This window comes from Numenius arquata, chromosome 2 (assembly GCF_964106895.1).
Source record: "Numenius arquata chromosome 2, bNumArq3.hap1.1, whole genome shotgun sequence".
NCBI lineage: Eukaryota > Metazoa > Chordata > Aves > Charadriiformes > Scolopacidae > Numenius > Numenius arquata.
The window spans coordinates 63168984-63187332 of NC_133577.1; the positions used below are offsets into that span (position 1 = coordinate 63168984).

Genomic DNA, 18349 nt, shown 5'->3' on the forward strand with positions numbered 1-18349 from the left:
AAGGGCCATCCACCATGGAACTGAGTGCAGGCTGCAGAACTGAGGGCTGAGCTCACATCCACAAACACTACATGTGCGTGCTGAAGAAAAGCTGCTTGGGGCTATTTGGCTAGGGGAAGGAGCGTGCGACTTGATTACTGAATCTCTTAATTCAGGTTGATTTTTTTTACTAATCAGCAGCTGCAGCGTTGCAGCCCCTGGAACCATGTATTAGCTGTAGAAGATAAAAATCACTGCTGGTATCCCTTTTGTTCTCTGGAAAGAGGTCACCTATATTTTGTGCTATGATCCAGAATTACCCTGCCTAACTTTGGCACTTCACAGCATCGAAAAATGTGATTTCTAGCCCCACTCTGTACTGAAGCAAAGAGACTCCAAATTTTTCTGACCTCCTTCTGCAGGTGCTTATCTCCCTCTGCTGACTTTAGAGTGAGTTTACAGTGACCAGACTTCTACATTGGGAGCCTTAGTTCAGTGCCTCAGTTCAACGCCCACAGGCATTTTAATGCCACTCTGCAATGTTAAATCATTGGGGTTTCAGGGCCTGCAGAGTATGCAGGTGCCTTTCTCGCCTCTTAGGATGTTTTCCACAGGAGAGTCCCATTTACATCTTTAAAATAAATGCTATGCTTAAGGTATATTGCAGGGCAAAAGCGAGTTCAGTTTTAAACAAATGAAAAAGAAAGCAAAATTTGCCCTTAGATTGTTTAGATGATTAGATAGGTTGTTTAAATTGTTTAGACTGACTGTCTAGATTGTCAGATTGATTGCCTTTGATTACATTGTTTTAAGAAAAATGAAATTTATAATATGCAGCAGGGTTCATTAGCTCAGGGACAATACTGAAAGCTACAGTAATACACAGTACTACACAGCCCAGTACTATTAGCATTGTGTCACTGTATGGTGATACAGAACTACCAGGTTTAAATCCTGCACCAGGAATCATATATATTGAATGGGCTTCCCAGCTCTGGGCCATCCCAGAGCTCTCCTGTCAGCTATTCACCAAGGAGGAAACTTTTGCCAGAGGGAAGGGACTGGGAATATTTTTAATGCTTTCAATTGACACAGAATGTCATCCAGGGATTTCAAGAAGCATATCTAGATAGTAAAAATGTATCTCTGTCCTTCCTACTGAGTTTTGGGTTTATTTCCTTTTTCCTTTTCTTTTGTTTTGGATTGTACAGCAGCAGGGAAGATAAAAAAAAAAAAAGGTGGAAAGTTTTGGGGATTTTAATGTACATGCTTCTTTGGAAGCACCAAAAATTGGGGATCTCTTCCCATGCTGACTTCAGAGCTGATTAAAAAAATCCAGGCCGCCTGGTCTCCCTCTAAAATCCAAAAGAAAGGAAGCAATCACTAGAACTAGGATGGGAAACAGGTTTAAATCCAAAGTGAACCACTAGCTCAATTCAAAGACCTATCCCATACTTTATGATATAAAAGTTACTATATAAACAGACGCATTACCAGAAATATTAATCATTATAACTAATTCATGCCAAAACCACACCTAGGACCACTGTTTAAAACATTTCCAGCAGAGTTAGCATTAAGTTTTAGTGGAATAGTTTCCTCCTACCTTTGTACAGCATTGTTCGGTAGTCTTTTCCTTCCCAATAGCTTATATTTACCCTGGTAAAAACATTGTACTTCTCTGGGTACTGAATTTCAAACAACACTCCTGTTTCTGGAGATGGTTTGTAATCATAGATAGAAACACTGCTCACAGGAAGGGGTTCTAAAGGATATACAAGGAAAAAAAGGAAGAAAGGAACACATTAATAGGCAAACTGAGTCCTTCACATATATACAGCAGCAAAGAACAAATGGTTTTGCTAGGTATGGCACAGGCACTCTTAAATCTATCAGGTGGTGTCTGGGGCTTCACAGATGTCTGGGACAATGCTACTCAGAACATTGTCAAAGCCAAGATCTGTGTGTTCCCTCACAAAACAATTTATATTGACACACTTCAACAGACAAAATTCCTTATTTGCCATAGAAAATCAGGTTGAAATAGCAGTTATTATTTAAACACTCACAGTCATCACCTCAGAAAGACTTTCATCTTTAATGCTTGCCAGTCATGTAAAAGTGCCCAAACACAACAAAACACTTGCAATTGCTCATAACTTTGCCATAAATCTAAACTTTTAAGACTAGCTGAGGAGTTTATCAGTGTAAGGGCCAAAGGAAGCTACCCGAATGAAGATTTTTCTATTTTGATATATATTCATTTCTTTGCTTCGTGGGTAATTATACAGTTCCCGTTCCTACAATATCTGAGGGGCCAACGTCTTCAACGAATTTATCCACACCAAACTTCTACAAAATATAGCAGTAACATTACCATTATTTTACAGTTGAAGAACTGAGGTACGGAGAAGTAAGGTGGTTTACCAGACTGTACAGGGTCTGGTAACCTGTAGAGCAGGGTTACCAGAGCAGGGAAAGGAGGTAAGCACAGAACTTAGTGCTCTGAACGCTGAGCCAGGTTGGCTATCAAAAGTAAGAAAAGTAGCCTGTGTCCTGTGATGTAGTAGACCAGTACAGTTCCATTGACTAAGGAAAGCCGTGTCAATTCACTGTAGCTGTGAGTCTGGATTGTTTTCACTGAATTTCACTGAATTTTTTTAGAGTTGGAAGGGACCATATAGATCATCTAGTCCAACTCCCCTGCTGAAGCAGGATTGCTTAGAGAATGCTACTCAGGACTGCATCCAGGCGGGTCTTGAAAATCTCCAAAGAAGGGGACTCCACAACCTCCCTGGGCAGCCTGTTCCAGGGCTCTGGCACCCTCACCGTGAAGAAATTCTTCCTCATATTCGAGTGGAACCTCCTATGTTCCAACTTGTGCCCGTTGCCCCTTGTCCTGTCACTGGGAACCACTGAAAAGAGTCTGGCTTCCTCCTCCTTCAACCCACCCTTGAGATACTATTGTTGCTAATAAGAAAGTCACAGTTTTATTCAGACTCCTTTATCCACCAAAAAAAACCCAAACCAAAACCCAAAACGAAACCATAAACATTTAGCCTTTTGCTTGATGCTCTCCTCAGCAAGAAAAAAATTATGGCAACCCAACTATGCACCGGTTAAGAGCACCAAGCAGATACTCAAAACAAGGTTACAGTGCTAGTTGAAATTTGTCATACTAACATTTTTTAATAGAGGTAGTTAACGAACAACACCCTCAGTAATTCTGCCTACATCCTTGTAAGTTTTATCACGTTGATTTAGTTCCCTCGTACTTTAGGGAACAGATTGAAAAATTCAGGCTGTTCATTCACATGGCCTTAGAGGACACATTTGAGTTCAAAGTTCTGCTGCGGTAGACCCCAAAATTAAATCCCAATTAACGGCACAGTATTTTCATCACAGTACTAAGTTTCCAGATGTAAGGAGAAGGAAAAACAACTAAGAACAAAAGCCAGCAAACAGAAACTCTCCCCAAGTCTTAAGCAGAAGCTGTGTTGTCATTTTTAACTTTGTCAGAGCATGGGAATGCAATGTTGTGGGATTATTAAACTATTTCTCTTGGCAAAGACGCTTCATTAGCTTCAGGTAAATATCAATATATTTGTATGATAACCACTTACAAATAGAAACTCCCAATCTCACAGATACCAACAGGTATTTCTGTGATGCAATCTGTGAAAATTTTGCTGACAATTCGTGATAGCCTAGAAATAGATAGGAGTAAGGCAGATCACAGGAAACAAAGCCTACCCTCTTCTTTCTGCTGAGGCTTTTCTCATCACTTATTCTGAAATAAATAGTTGATCTGACTATCCACATGACCAGAGAGTTCATATCACAGCTCACATAGCACACAATAGTAGTTTAAATGACATTAACAACCTCTAAGTAGCACAACTCTTACATGCAGTCATCTTTCATGTTAGCGGGTGTGCCCTAGGCTTTCTTCTGCTATCTCATTCACATCTGAGGTCTCCTTATTTCTGCAAGAATTACTGAAACTTTCTTATGTCAGTGATTAAATTACCCCATTTATTCCTTCCTACAACAAATCAAATAAAGGATGGAAGTTATATTCATTTTTAATCCAAATGATTTTTCCTCCTGATGCTTTGATTTAATTAACCAATAATTGAATTAAGCGGTAATCACCACAGACTCTTTCTTGTTGTTATCTTCCACTTACTATCCTCTCCTTGCTCATGGCTGATGTTAGCAGAGTAGCATGAGTGATATAATGCAATTTAAAGATTCTTCCATTATCTTACTTCCTTCGGCACCAAATCTTCACATCAAAAGCTATTTGCACACTGTGAAATTAAAAGGACACTCAGCAGATAAAAATCATGTTCTGTTTTTCACTTACTAACTGCTCCTAGGGTTATTAAACTTAAAAAAATATGCAAAATGTCACTCTTCACTACCTATATTTATAATTCAGAGCATAAACAGTCTGGTCTTTTTAATTTTACAGATTTCAGTATTTAGGATCCAGCTTTTCACAGATTACAGTTGTTCTCAAGAAATAGCCTAAATAAAGTGTAACCTAATAATTCAGAAATCTTAGAACCTTATAAATGCTCTGCACTACATTGACATCTGAAGTCATATTACAGAAGGGACTTAGGGGATTTCAGCGTCCCTCTAACAGCATGTTTAAGGCACTTCTTCATGCACAATCTCTTTATTTTTAGCCTGAACCATGACACAGATTATATTAAACGCACATAGACAAGCTTGCAGGATCAAGACCTAGATTTGCCTTTTTTTCTTAGTGTCTCAGAATTTGCTGCTCCTATAGCAACTGCTTTCCCATTGTATCTGTTTATGAGAAACTTCTGTGTTTCTCCTGGACTCCACAGCCTTTCACATTTAGCACATAGCTTGCATTATACAAACATCAAGATAGCAGAATAAATACTGCTAACCTCTTCCTCAAATGCCCTAGAAAATTCTGAATGCTAAGTCCTCCATTAAAGCATTCAGTCTGTGCCAGACACATTAACGTTTGCCATTCAGAAAAAAAAAAAAAAAAAAAGTACATTGAAAATAAGTACCATATTCCAGTCAAAATCCATTTGGTTTTAATATTTGGAGATCGGGTCGCTCTACAGATTCAATTAATGACTGATTACTGTGGTAGCTTAGATGTAGTATTATATGTGGGTGGTTGAAATGGGACTGAGATAGACTCTCTTGCTTCTCGCACTCAAACCCAAATTAATCATGATTTGCCTTCATATTGTGACTTTTATAAAAAAGAAGCCCCATTAGTGGAGTGACCTAACTTCTGTGGGTACTGCCCTTTATTCATGAGAAGAAGTTGTGAACTACGTAACTTTCTCCCCAGCACGACACTATTTCCGTATCTGTATACTTACTGGGAGGAAGTCATAGCCGGGGTAAAGCTTCCATTATGCTATAAACTTTAAGGATCATTTTATCTCTTGCTAAAAATCAACCATTTTAGAGATTATACAGCTGCTGTTTAATACTTTAGGAACATAATGTTCAACTTTATGACATGTAATAGAGGATACCATGTGCAATTGCTTATGAAAGGGGAGTGTAAGTTAAAGTAGTTATCTGAGCAATTATGTTATATACTGAGATTTCTAGATGCCCACATAACATGACTAATAAAAAGACAGTACCAACTTAAAAATTATGTTGTCACAAGAACAAAAGTGTATCTGTTGTTCTGGAAAAGATTTAGGTCAGCATTTTAAATCAGCCTTCCAATGGAAATTATGGCAGGAAAAAATACTCATATGGTTGCAGGTCTTTTTGTTTCTTTGATTCTGATGGAGGGTTTTTTCACCTTAAAAAGGAGTAACATGATTTGTTTGCTGAGGAAAGCCGAGCACTAATGGACCTAGATGTTTTTCTGAGTTACATTTCAAAATTAGGGCTGCCACAGATAGCCAGCCTTTTTAAAGATGTGTCATGTCATCCTTTAAGAAAGAGGAGCAAGAAGGGCTTAAGTTTTACATTTCATTGGAAAAAAAAAACAAAACACCTCCGAAGCTTCAACAGCTCTGATCCATTAACGAGCCAGAGGAAAGGATTCGACCTGCTGAATCACTTCCTGCAGCATCTGGCACAACGACAACCGAGCATTAACTAGGTCTAATGCCAATTACTTTCTGAGAGCTGAAGAGATCAGAGTTCCAGGCAGCAGGCCCACTGGTCTCTTGAGGAGAATATTTTTTGTAGAAGACATGGAGGCAGAACTCTCCCTAAAGGGAATATATTTTACAGTGATTTATGTAAGGAATCATAGGCTTTTGAAACAATGAGACATTTACTACTCAAAACTCCTAATCACAAGCTAAAATAAGTCAAGTAAAGCTGCTCTTAATTACCCTCAGAGATCCTGAGATCCTGATTTCTCCAATTCCCAGCAGAGACACATTTTTCCTACAGCACACAATAGGTTTGCAATGTACTGCTTTCCCCATTCCTTCAAATGTACAAACATTTTTTCCTTCACAACAAAAAGTGACAGTGAATTAAAAAAAAAAAAAAGGCTATATGGCTATGAATCACCCTGGGGAAAAAAAAAAAAAAAAAAGCTTCAAGCTGGGAAAATGGAGAATGAGTGAGAATTTCAGTCACTGATTTTACATCCATGCTCTTTATTCTTCTCATAAACAACTTTAAAAACAATTAGTAATAAGGTGGAACTTTCTTTCAAATATTGCAAAGCACTAAATTAATTCTATAAATTCTGGAGTTACTTCACTCCCTTCGAAAAGCCAAAACACTAAGAGCAGAAGAAAACAGGCTTGAAATAATTGTGTTAAATAGCAGAACTCCTTCTAATCTTGTCCAGACTGAAAACTGGAAGGAAGGTCATTTTGATAGGCACAACACAATTGCACACGCAGGAATCTGGCCAGGACAGTGAGACTCACAAACTTATTTTTGTGAAAACCATCACAGGGATCTTTTATAACAAGTGGTCAGGGTTTCAGCTTTTCTCCTTCAGTGAAGTACTGAGCCCAACTTGCTGAACTTGGCTTTGCTACAGAATCAGAAGAAAAAGTGCTATTTTGCACTCAAATTCTATTTTACAGGTTTCTATCTAAGAGTTGAACGTGCCCTGTTCATCTCGTCCTTCTAACGTCCTAGCTCAGGAGGCAATGCAGGAATGTGGGTTGTGCTCAAGCTGACAAAAGCCTTGGGCTCTGAGGAGATATATTGCTCATACTACGCATTACAACAACCTGGACTACAGAGCCTAAACAAGGAAACTATATCTGGTGGTGTTTTGATTAACATGAGAAAGCCCTGAAATGATTCCAGAGACAGGCAGAAAATAAACTATTCAGTCTTGTAGAGAAGGCCCAAATTAACAACAGAAGTCACAAGTGGTAGCATACATACATGCATATATGTATATTTATATAATGTTAAGATATTTTATATTTTTATATGTACATATTTATGAACACATATATGTATTTATATTTACACACATATAATTGTATATGCATATATAATATATAAAATATATATTTTGTTAGCTTTTAAATCATCTTTATCTTGAAGAATCTTTTTTTTTTTTTTTAATGGACAGAAATCTGTGAGGGGTAAAACAAAATGTTCTCTGACTTAACTGGGATGAAGTTTCAACCCATGAAGAGACATACCTTTTTTTCGTCAATAGGCTGAGAAGCCGCACATCGCTGAGGGATGTGAATAGGAAGAAGGAAATGTCATCAAGATATACCATCAGATAGAAGAGGTCTTTCACAAGTCTCACTGAATTTCTAAGTAGGCAATCTCGTTGATTGACCTTGCTCTCGTTTTGACATGCACAACTTGGATACACACTGCTCTGTGCGAAACTCAGATCTCTAGTATACGGCCAAACTGAAAGACCACATCTCCCTGCACTGACTCCTTTGCAGACATCAGGAGATCCCAGAAAACTATTGTGAAATATTGAAGTACAGCCTTGGGAATAACCACATTGGCTTCATTGGCTATCTTGCTTGATTTATCTTGTGGCAGCCTAATGAATGGGGCCAATCTGCAACTGCTAAAGCTCTCCTGATACCAATGAAATTAGAGCAGGAATTAATTTGGTCCTGGAAGCTAGTTGCGACATGTAATTTTTTCATGTGTAAGATATTGATGGAATAAATTAGACACTTATATTTTAACCATGCAAAGACATAAACTAAAGATGTTAAACAGGCAGAAAGAGCATATGGCATGAAGAAAAATATGATTTCATACTAATTATTATCTGCCAAAAAATTCAAGTTAATTAATAGTCAGAAATGATGTAAAACAAGTAGTAGACAATACCAATAAAAGGAAAAAGCAAAATAAGAAAATGAAAACCAACTATCATCTAATGCAGTTTTGCAGGAGAACCCAATGCTCACTACGTGAGTTTTTAAGATCTCTTTCCAAAAGCACTGTACCGGAACATACATTAAAAAGCCCAGCCTGCTACACTGTCTTTTCATCCCAAATTTACTTTCATTCCTGTAGCCTTGTGCCCAAAAAGATGAGTTATGTTAGTAGCTGAAGCTGCTACATGAGAGCTAGCATTAACAGAAAATACTAGGAAGGAGCCTGGGCCCTTTCCCCTGCGAAGCTGACAATTTACAACATACTTTTCGTGCTCAGTACAGCATCCTTCAATGCTGCCTGCAAAAATGCCCTTTCTTTTCCATGAACCAGGCTGACTTTCTGTTGAGACAAAGCCAGTGAAATTCGCTGTTATCGGAGTCCCTCAAGCAGCGCTGGCTGACTGCCAAAATCACTGGTCCTTCCAAGGTCAGGGTGAGCAGCAGAGGCCACAGCAGGAACCCCTGAGATGCTGCCAGCGCACCGTTAGAAGACAGGTGGTGAAAAGGGGTGGGCTCCCTTCTGTTGGAAAGGACACCGTCAAGCCTTGGAGGAGCAAGAGTGACGTGGGCTATGCCCCTTCAAGCCTTCAGCCTCACGCTCTTTTGGGAACACCTTGTGGAAACCCCCCTGAGCCAGAAATGGGAAATCTGGGGCTGGCTTTGATAGGCTGACTGACACTGGCTGCCTTCTTCCTCCAGAGATCCCCTGCACAGGAGTGTGTGCTCCATCTGCCATCTTGGATCACACCTTCCCCTGCTACCAGTGACCTTCGTGGGTTCTGGAAATCAAACAGCAGTGAGCCCTGCTGCATGGCTGCAAGTGCAGCGTTCAAAACCCAATGGAAATGCATGGTGAGGCATTTTTTTTCTCACTTGTGTACGGCACCTGATGCTTCCATTCTTTTCTTTTAAGAAACCGAACAAACCATAAAATAGGAAATTGGATTAGAATTATTACTTTGTCTGCAAGGTTAGAGCAGTCAAAGAAAAGGAAATTCAGGCTGCCTGTGAACCCTTAAAATGTCTGCTACACATAGATGTTCTTGCACACATACCTTATGAAAGACCCAACCCCATATTTTTCCCATGGAACCCTTCAGAGTTGTCCTCATCAGGGCAGAACTTGAGCACACAAGGGAAGGCTGAAGAATGTATACACCATGCAAAACCTGGTTATTTCTAAATTTCAAGCACCTCAGTAACATATGAGGCTACTGTAATATGCTTTGAATGTTATTACAGTGGATGACATTCCTCATTGACAGAGTAACGTAAGTGCACAAAATCATAACCATTCCTCATCTGAAAGCCAACTAAAACTGTTCATGGATTCTAAGGTGCCATTTAGAAAAAAAAAAAAGAAAAGTCTGGAAATTGGTTTTGCCCCATCCAAATAAGTTTCTGGCCTGTCTTTTCTTGAATCTGTCTTCCAGGTGAAGAAAACATTTTATATTCTACAAATTGTTTTCAGGTTGGCACATGGAAACAGTTCTAGACCAACAGCAGAGCAAGAAATAAGGCGGGAATCACACAGAAATCTGGGATGTTTAGCATAATAACAGTGCAAACAAAATCATACCTCTCCCCCAGGATCAATGTACCTGCAGGTAGTAAGAGACAGACTACTACAAATATGGTCTCCATCACAAAAACCTTTAGCTGTACCAGCAAAAACAGATGGTGGCTACTATCTGCTTTCCATGTTTGGTACTGCTTCAATATATTAGTCATCAAGGAACATTGTTACAGCATTTAAAACAGAATATACCTCACCCCGTAACAGGAGTGTTTACACTGAAATGTCAGTCAAAACTTCTAATGCCTTTTACTAGATTTCTGGAACTCCTTGTTCAACGAGTTTAGGATGAACACCTGGAAAGGAGGTTCATCCATCACTTATTTCAGTATGTTTAACCCCACCAGGCAGTGTTCAGGAAGGGTCACCCAGGGGAAACTCAGAGCTGTCCCTTTCTTCTTGCCCAGACCTTGTGAATTTTCACTCACAAGCTTCTCAATGCAAATTGCCTACTGTTCTTACACAGGGATTCATCCTACACACAAGGAAATAAACAAACCCACCCACCATTTTCCACAAGAAGGACTTCTGGGGAATAAAACCACACACAAAGAGAAGAAATAGAAGAAAAAAAAGAATAAGGTGTTACTTACTGGTTAACACAGTGATTGATCTTGCTGACTTGGAAACCATATTTGAGTTCACTACCAACAGAGTTACTATGTAATATAGGCCATGGTATTTGGCATTAAAAACCACAGGGGCAGGTAAAGTGCTATTGAATTCTTCAAACTGGAAAAAGTAGTTCTTGGATTCTCCAGCTATCTTCACAACATATACAGAGGATGAGCTCACCACATCAGATGCTTCCAGGGAGACAATGATACAATTGTCTTCTCGGACAGTAACCTGGAAAGGTTCTGCATTCTACAAGACAAGAACAAAGACTTTGCTGAAGTAAAATCTATTATTTCACTTTTACCCATTTCCCTTGTTATTCATAGGGTACTCACATTATACTTGTTATAAAGTTATGTTTCATATTCTGCAAGACATTTAACATCAAACCCTAGCAATTTTTTTTTTCAGAATACAATTCACAGTCTGCCAAAGTCCACAGGCATCTGATTATCAGGCCAGTCTCTCTGCAGTGGAGGCTGGTTCCTGCTGCATGCTTTCTGATGCTCTGACTACTCCATCCCTTCCATCCCGAGGAACAAAGGCTCCACCTTTCTTTCCTGACAGAAGGTGGACTGGAGCAGAATAAGGATGAGATTAAAAAGGGTATCAGGGGCAAGAGGATTTCCAGTAAAACCACAAAGTGTAAGTCATTTAAATCCCCCCAAAAGAGGTGATTAAATCAAGACTCTTTTATCTTGCAGAAACAGGATCATATATTCTTCAATGCAATATATTCCGCAAGCCTGCAACTGAAGAATTATTTTTGGCACTAACTAAGCTTTTCCAAATATGCCTGTTCCAGCAAGTACCAGGTGATAAGCAGCTCTCAGCACCATGGCTTTGGTTGGTACTTTTCATTTCCTAAACTACAACATTTCATTTTCAATATTTCTTTTATTAGTAGTAGAGAGAAAGGAGCAATTTAACCTTGTTTTCATATATCATGAGCATGTTAAGTCATTGCCAGCTGAAAACACTTTCCTTTTTATTAATTGCAAACCAGCTGTCGGCAAGGAGCACTTGTTCTCTACAGGAATTTCAAAACAGATTCATGGTAATTAATGAGAAAGGAAAGTTCAAGCTTTAATCAAGAGTTGCTTTTTTGTTTAATAGGCCATGCTGTTGCTTAGAATTTTTTTACCTCCAGTGAAAAACTGTAATAGCTGATATTTTCAATTCCCAACTCCGTGGTATCTTTTTCTCCTTCATATTCCAGCGGCTGAGAACTTTATTTGGAGGGCAGGGCGAGCAATCATGGCTAGTTTGCAACTTATTCAGTCAAGTTGTTGCTGGACCAAATAGCTAGACACCTCCTTCAGAGAGTAATTCTAGCAGCTTGGCTACCTCCTGTCTTCTTGTAGTTTTGTTTAGTGCGGATTCTTCCATGAGAATAATCTATTTTGGATTTATGCTGCAGGAGCCAGGCTCCCTATTTGGAATTCACACATATGGTGTTGCCAAATCCTCGCATTCAAAAAAAAGCAAAAAAAACCCCACCCCAAGAACAAAGAATTGTAAGATTTTAAATAACAACAGTTTCCCTTTACATATATTTATGCTTTTGTCATTGGGGTCATAGATTTCACAGTGTACCAAAGGTCATATTGCCCTACAGGCAAAACTATAGGCTTGAGAAGAAAGGACTTAAAAAAAAATCACTCATCTGACCCAACACGAGAACAAGGTAACAAATGTACAATAAATCCAGCCCAAATAGGATAACCAGTCTAGACAGCTTCAAGTCTGAGATTAAAAACAGAGGCAATGCAACTTCAGCTGCTGATTTGACGTTTGCTTTGATTAGCCTTTTTAAAAATGACTTTTAAGTTGCTAAAATGATATAAGCCAATGTTATCAATGGATGAATACTTTGGTGTGGAATTCTGGGTAATTTCTCACAGATGGCAGAGCAACTGCTGCAAAAGGTTTACAGTGCAAGACTACAATTATGCAAAAGCTTCCATGTGTTTTCCTTATCCTCAGCTGAATTCAACAGGCTTTGCCTTGAGTAGATCAAAGTACCACATTTCAAGATGTTTGTATTTTACTTTAAATCCTGCTCCAGTATTTGGATCCACACAGATTCAAACCTTTAACTGGGGATTATGTTTAGATCTGGTCAAAACCAAGTAGTGGTTCTCTTATCCTTCTTCCACCCCATTCTCCCTGCACTAAGAAAATGTGGGACGATTCCTACTTCAGCTCACCTGACGTGGGAAGACAGGAGAAGGAAGGCATCCACAGACTGGCTTTCCAGAAGCATGGCTGTCTTCCAAGTCCAACCAAGGAAAGACAGACCTGATTTCTACACGTTAAGCTTGAAGTGCATGTATAACCCCATAGAAGTCAGTGAGTTTTGACCTTCCATAGACTTGTGTTTGGATGCTTCACTAGAAGAAAAAGAATGGTGGTGTCTCTAAAATTACTCTAGCCTTCCCTCAGCTTTGCCACTGAATCGTATGATACTAAGTCAATGTGCCTACCTTGCTATGAAGACAGACAAAAGAGCCCAACAAATTTATATGTGCCAACAGTTCAAAGCAAGCTCCTTGTGTTTGGTGGTATTATAAATCATTTGTGATGTTAATCAAGTACAACTGGAAATTAAGCATATAATTGCAGAGTTATAGACATTCCCAGGATATAATTAGATGCTTTCAGAGACTGCTCGTATGGGATGTGATTTTATTCTTTGATTCTTCCATAGGTATTGTATTAACCACGATAAACACTGTACTTTCATTTTTCCCCTCACAATGTTTTCTTGAATTCACAGCAAGTACCATTCAGCAAATGATCCACTAACTTTCTTCAATAGTTCTCACACAATTAGCATAACATGCCTCTGCTAGCTAAATACATAGAAACTTCTCAGGCATATGCTATTGTTACCTATGACAACACCTAACTGGCAAAAATAGCCTTTTCCGAGTCCTTTACCTCCTAAGCATGCGGGGATCATGAAATGATATCCTCCTTCCTTCGTGCGCCTGTGTCTGGATGCTTTTGAACCACTGCTGCCATGATGCATAGCCATTTTTTGAGTGACATCTCTTTAGTAGCTGTGTGGCTCATCCGTCCCACCTGCATAATACATCCCTCCCCTGAGTGGTACCTATTCTTTTCACTGATTGTGACCCTCTTCCACACACCTGTACGTGCTCAGGCTTTTAAACTGCTGCATGCATGGGACACATGGTTTGTGGGAGGCATCTGCTGTTTATTACCCGTTGGCTCCAGAAATAATTTTTATCCTTTCATTTCAGCTCTAAGGTTTGGTTTACAGAATGAAGCGGCAGATAAGGGATGAATAAAAAGGCTTGGCAATTAACATGTCATAAGACAAGATCACTTATCTCCTTTGGGATATGGATTTCATTTTGGCAGTGTTTTAAAAGAACAGACCATTCTGGGCATCCTGTTCGTGTTGTATGAGGTGAGGGTTACCACTCAGCACTGGGCTTGTGATTTTGGGAAGAAGGCTACGGACAAACCTGAGTATTTTTTCTAAACACCACTGGAAGTGACAAACATGCCCCACTTAACTAGATTGTAAAGCCACTGTGTCTTAGGACTGACAGCATCAGTATGGTAAATACACATTTCATTACTTCTGGTCAGCTACCTCTAGGATTTAATTTGCTGGTGTCACAGCTTGAGCGGCTGTTTCATGCCTGTGGGGAAATTTGGCAGGGCTTGTGCATTCAGAACCAAATTATTAGCTCCAACTTCCTTCCTAGTTTATTATTACAAGCTCGTGCCATGCTAAAGCACTTAGGAAAAAAAAAAAAAGGCGGGGGGAGTAAATCCCACAATGTGATGCCTGTTCACAGTCATTTCCAGTGCAGGGATGAGTCATGCTAGTGGAATTTCCAGCCAATAACCAGGTCCCAATTAAAATAAAAAGGAGGGGGAGGCAAGGAGATATGCAACACGTCAAACAAACAATATTCAAAGAGTAATAGGAAAATAAATGGGGTGCAGCAGATCTGAGTTCTCTTTTCAGAAGTCCACACCCTCAGTTTATTCCCTCATAACAGTGTAAGTTTTACACACAAGGAAGAGATCAAAGTTGCAAAATAGCTACTAATTTTACGTACTTTAGCTTTTGAATGTCTCATGTGGAAACACATTGGGCGAAGACCCAATTATCAAAAGTGGCAAGTAGTTACATGTTCTGCTGACTTTAGGAGGAGCTCGGTATGCTCATCACCTCTGCAGTACTGGTACTAGTAACTGCATCACGTTATTTAATGCTAGACAAGTGGAACTAAGACCCTGAACAAATCCAACTTCTGCCAGCAATTATAGAGTCATTCCTGAACACAACAGAGTTCTCAAAGTGGGCAACTGAAATCCCAAAACAGGAGTAAGTTTTGAAGCTATGAGGATTTACATATGCCAAAAGTACCGTTATGATCATCTACTGTATAATGGTGTCAAAAATAATAGCAATGCAAGTATTACAAAAAAATACTGAACACTATATCCAGACCTCCTGGATGAAATACTGGCTATTTTTGTGAGTGATACTATTATACTCAGATATATTTTCTTCCGTTGACCAATAGTGCTAATTTCATTCTAAATCACATGATGACTCATTCTCGCCAAGATTCATCTTACTTAGTTTTAGGTAGTTAATGGAATGACTGAGAGCCAAGATGACCTTTTCAGATAGAGTATCTTCGGATTCATCTCAGATCTGAATTACTTTTGAAAGTGCACTGAACAGCCAAAGGGCCTGCGCTCCCGGCTGGGCAAAATTCCTGCTGTTCTCTGTCACTGAGTGCAGTGACCCCAAGCCTTATAACATAGATAGGACTAGAATAAAGATTTCAGGATCTTCGCCTCTACTATAGTGTTGCTGTGGTACCTCCACAGACAACATATAAGAAACTTCCTAAAATAAAGAGTATTGCCAAGCATGCATAAAAGTCACATCACAGTATTTCTGCACCAGTTTCTTAATGTATGTTTTTCCTCTGATTGTCACAAATGATACTGAAGAACAATTACAATAAAAACGGTAAACATTCATTTTATTCAGAAACCAGAATCCTACATCCAGTAAGTCTACTATGCACTTCTTGGAAGTTTATTGTTTCATTTGAGTCACTGTGCAGGGAACAGAGTAAAAATCTGGCCTATTAAACTGTTGTAGTCGTTTACTCTGTTTTGTAAAAGTCCCTGTCTCTGTCTTTCTCTGCAGGCTAAAGACTTCTCAGTTTTGGGATGATCTCAGCTACCTTCCAAAACTTCATAGCTAGAAAAAAGAACTCCCTTCTGTTGGAATGTGAAGTCACCATCCAGAGCAGGCAACAGACTCTGGTTTCAAACAATTTATCTGTTTTGAAGCATGAATTGATACTTAAATCTTTACTTTAGATGACCCTTCAGGTTCCCACCTTGCTTCCATCATTACTGCATCATCGACCTGGCTCAGCCCTAAACCATATCTTTCTTATTTTCACAGCTCCCTGCTCATGCTCTTCAGAGTACTTGCTGCTAAATGTTGCAACATCAAACTCTGCGCTGTCTGTGCTCCATATCCAGGCTCTGCACTCTTGTTTATAGGGCTGTCAATAAAAAACACATTTCAAATGACTGAAACTGATATGGTTTCACAAAAAGATGCAAGCAGTCTCAGAAAAGCAGTTCCCAGGGCCGTGACCTGAGAAAGATCCTCTCTGAGCATAGATAAGAACTGGGTGGAAATTGCCCCACATCGAGGCTTCTTTAGAATCATTAGCTATCATTCTTAGATGCTATAGTTTTAACAAAAAAGGCAAAGTCATCCTTATAGAATTTAGGGAAGAAAGTACGTCCTGAGCTTTCCACATGCTCTAGTGAATTCTGGAGCAGGGACAGACCTGAGGAGTGTTGATGCAAGAGGAGAGGATTGTTTAAAATGGTCTTCAAAAGCCTGAACAAAAATTACACTCATGCTCATTTGTAACAAAAATGTAACAACTTGTTACAAAAATGGAAAGACTTCTTGAAAATAAAGATATTTATTCCTGAGGCTTTTGTTTTTATCTACAGTTCTCCACAGGTTGAATAGAGAACTTCCCTTAATAAGTACTCTTTGAAAGAAATACTCCATGGCAGAGATGGAAACCCTTATCTTCAAGATTTTGCATGCAAAAAAGGAATATTTTAAGAAGTGAAAAGCTAGCAAAAGCATCAGTTCTCAATAATTTATGATGTTTGATTCAGGTTAACACACCATTTCCGGCATTCTGCTCTATGAATAGTGTCCTCAGCCCTGTTGCTATTCTCAGTTTTAAAAAGCCAGTAATAGCAATCTGCTAGTAATATTTTATAAATGAGCTTCAACATTTCTTTGCTCTGGGAGACAGCTTTAAAGGGACAAGTATTTTTTTTCCTGTCTTTGCACATGCGTGCAGAATACGAGGGTGTTTTTTTAAGCTAATGTCAATATTGTAGGTACAGTCCATCATGTTTTGCTACCATTCTAAAGTTAATAATCTGGAAGGAACTCTTTCTTGACACTGTCAACTGCTACTAGGATAGCATTAAGTAAATGCCAGAATGCTAAATATGTGAAAGAGAAAGGTTTGAACTCAGTAAGGCTAATATATTTTATGTATCACCTTGTTAGTATATCCAATATTTAACACATTATTGCTAAATATATACTTCTATCCCATCTTTCTAGTGCAAACTGGGGAGGGCAAAACCCAAGCACAGTGATTCAGAGACCTTGATGCCGACAAAGTTTAAAACTAGGTTAGAACTTCCTGGATGGTATTTCTGCCTATTATGGATCATGACAGCACATATACACGCCAAATACAACGGGAATTCCCTCTTGGGATGATATAGCTCGGTTTCTCTCCACACTAGGTTTTTAGCTTCTCTCTAGTAGTAAAATTATGTCAAAAAGGGTAAGTGTCCTGAAAGAAAATAGGAATTTGATCCCCTTCCCATGAACACATTCATCTACCCACTCAGACTTTTCTGGAGCCTCTGCAACTAAAGTTCAGCCATCCCTTGTGGACGTACCCAAACAAATACACATGCCAGATGAACCATGTGCTTTAATTAAAATACATCTTCCTTCTTGAGCTTGTATATGAATAACAGAAAAAGGGCACAGAAAACATTAAATCACCTCATCAATTCCTTTAACTCTGTCAAACTGGCCCTTGTAGTGCTATTCTCCAGTTAACCCTTGTTCTCTGTCTTTGGGAGTATAGTTACAGTAATTTTCTACCTGAACAAATGTAAAATGATCAGAGTTGTACCTAGGCCAGGTGGGAAGACGAGGTCATGTTAGGTGGTTCCTCTGTTAAATTCCGAATAGGAGAAGTTAGGGGGAAAGGAAAAGAAAGATTACTTTCTAGGAACAGGAGTTAATTGAACAGTATGTTCCACATATACATTATCCTAAGAATGTACATACTCTCCATCAATTGAGAGTAAGTGCTTTCACAGCACAATGACTACAGGTCAAAACACATCCAACTATACTTCAGTTCCTTCTCCATCATAGAGGAAAGAAGGAGGAACAGATCACCCCAGGAAAATGCTGAAGGAGAAGACAGAGCGAGTGAGAAATTAATGTGGATTTTGAAAAACTTGGATTGTTAGAAAGAAATCTCTCTTTCCATGATGTCAAATGATCTTTGAGGTGTCTTACATTTCAAAGTGCCCTATGGTAGATGAGAAGGAATACTGGAGGAGATGTCTTTTCTGGATGACGAAGGACAAATTCATTCATGATGTTTAGTTCTTCAGCTCCATAATTGTGAATTCACCTGTGCAAATGACAGAA

At 39.1% G+C, this 18349-nt stretch overlaps 1 protein-coding gene across 1 annotated transcript in view; it reads right to left on the reverse strand.

Moving 5' to 3' along the window:
• Window positions 1-18349, reverse strand: part of PTPRO (protein tyrosine phosphatase receptor type O) — a 151849-nt gene that overhangs the window by 53648 nt on the left and 79852 nt on the right. The window contains 2 exon segments of the mRNA XM_074168585.1: window positions 1586-1744; window positions 10521-10794. Of these exon segments, the coding sequence (XP_074024686.1) occupies window positions 1586-1744; window positions 10521-10794 (433 nt within the window).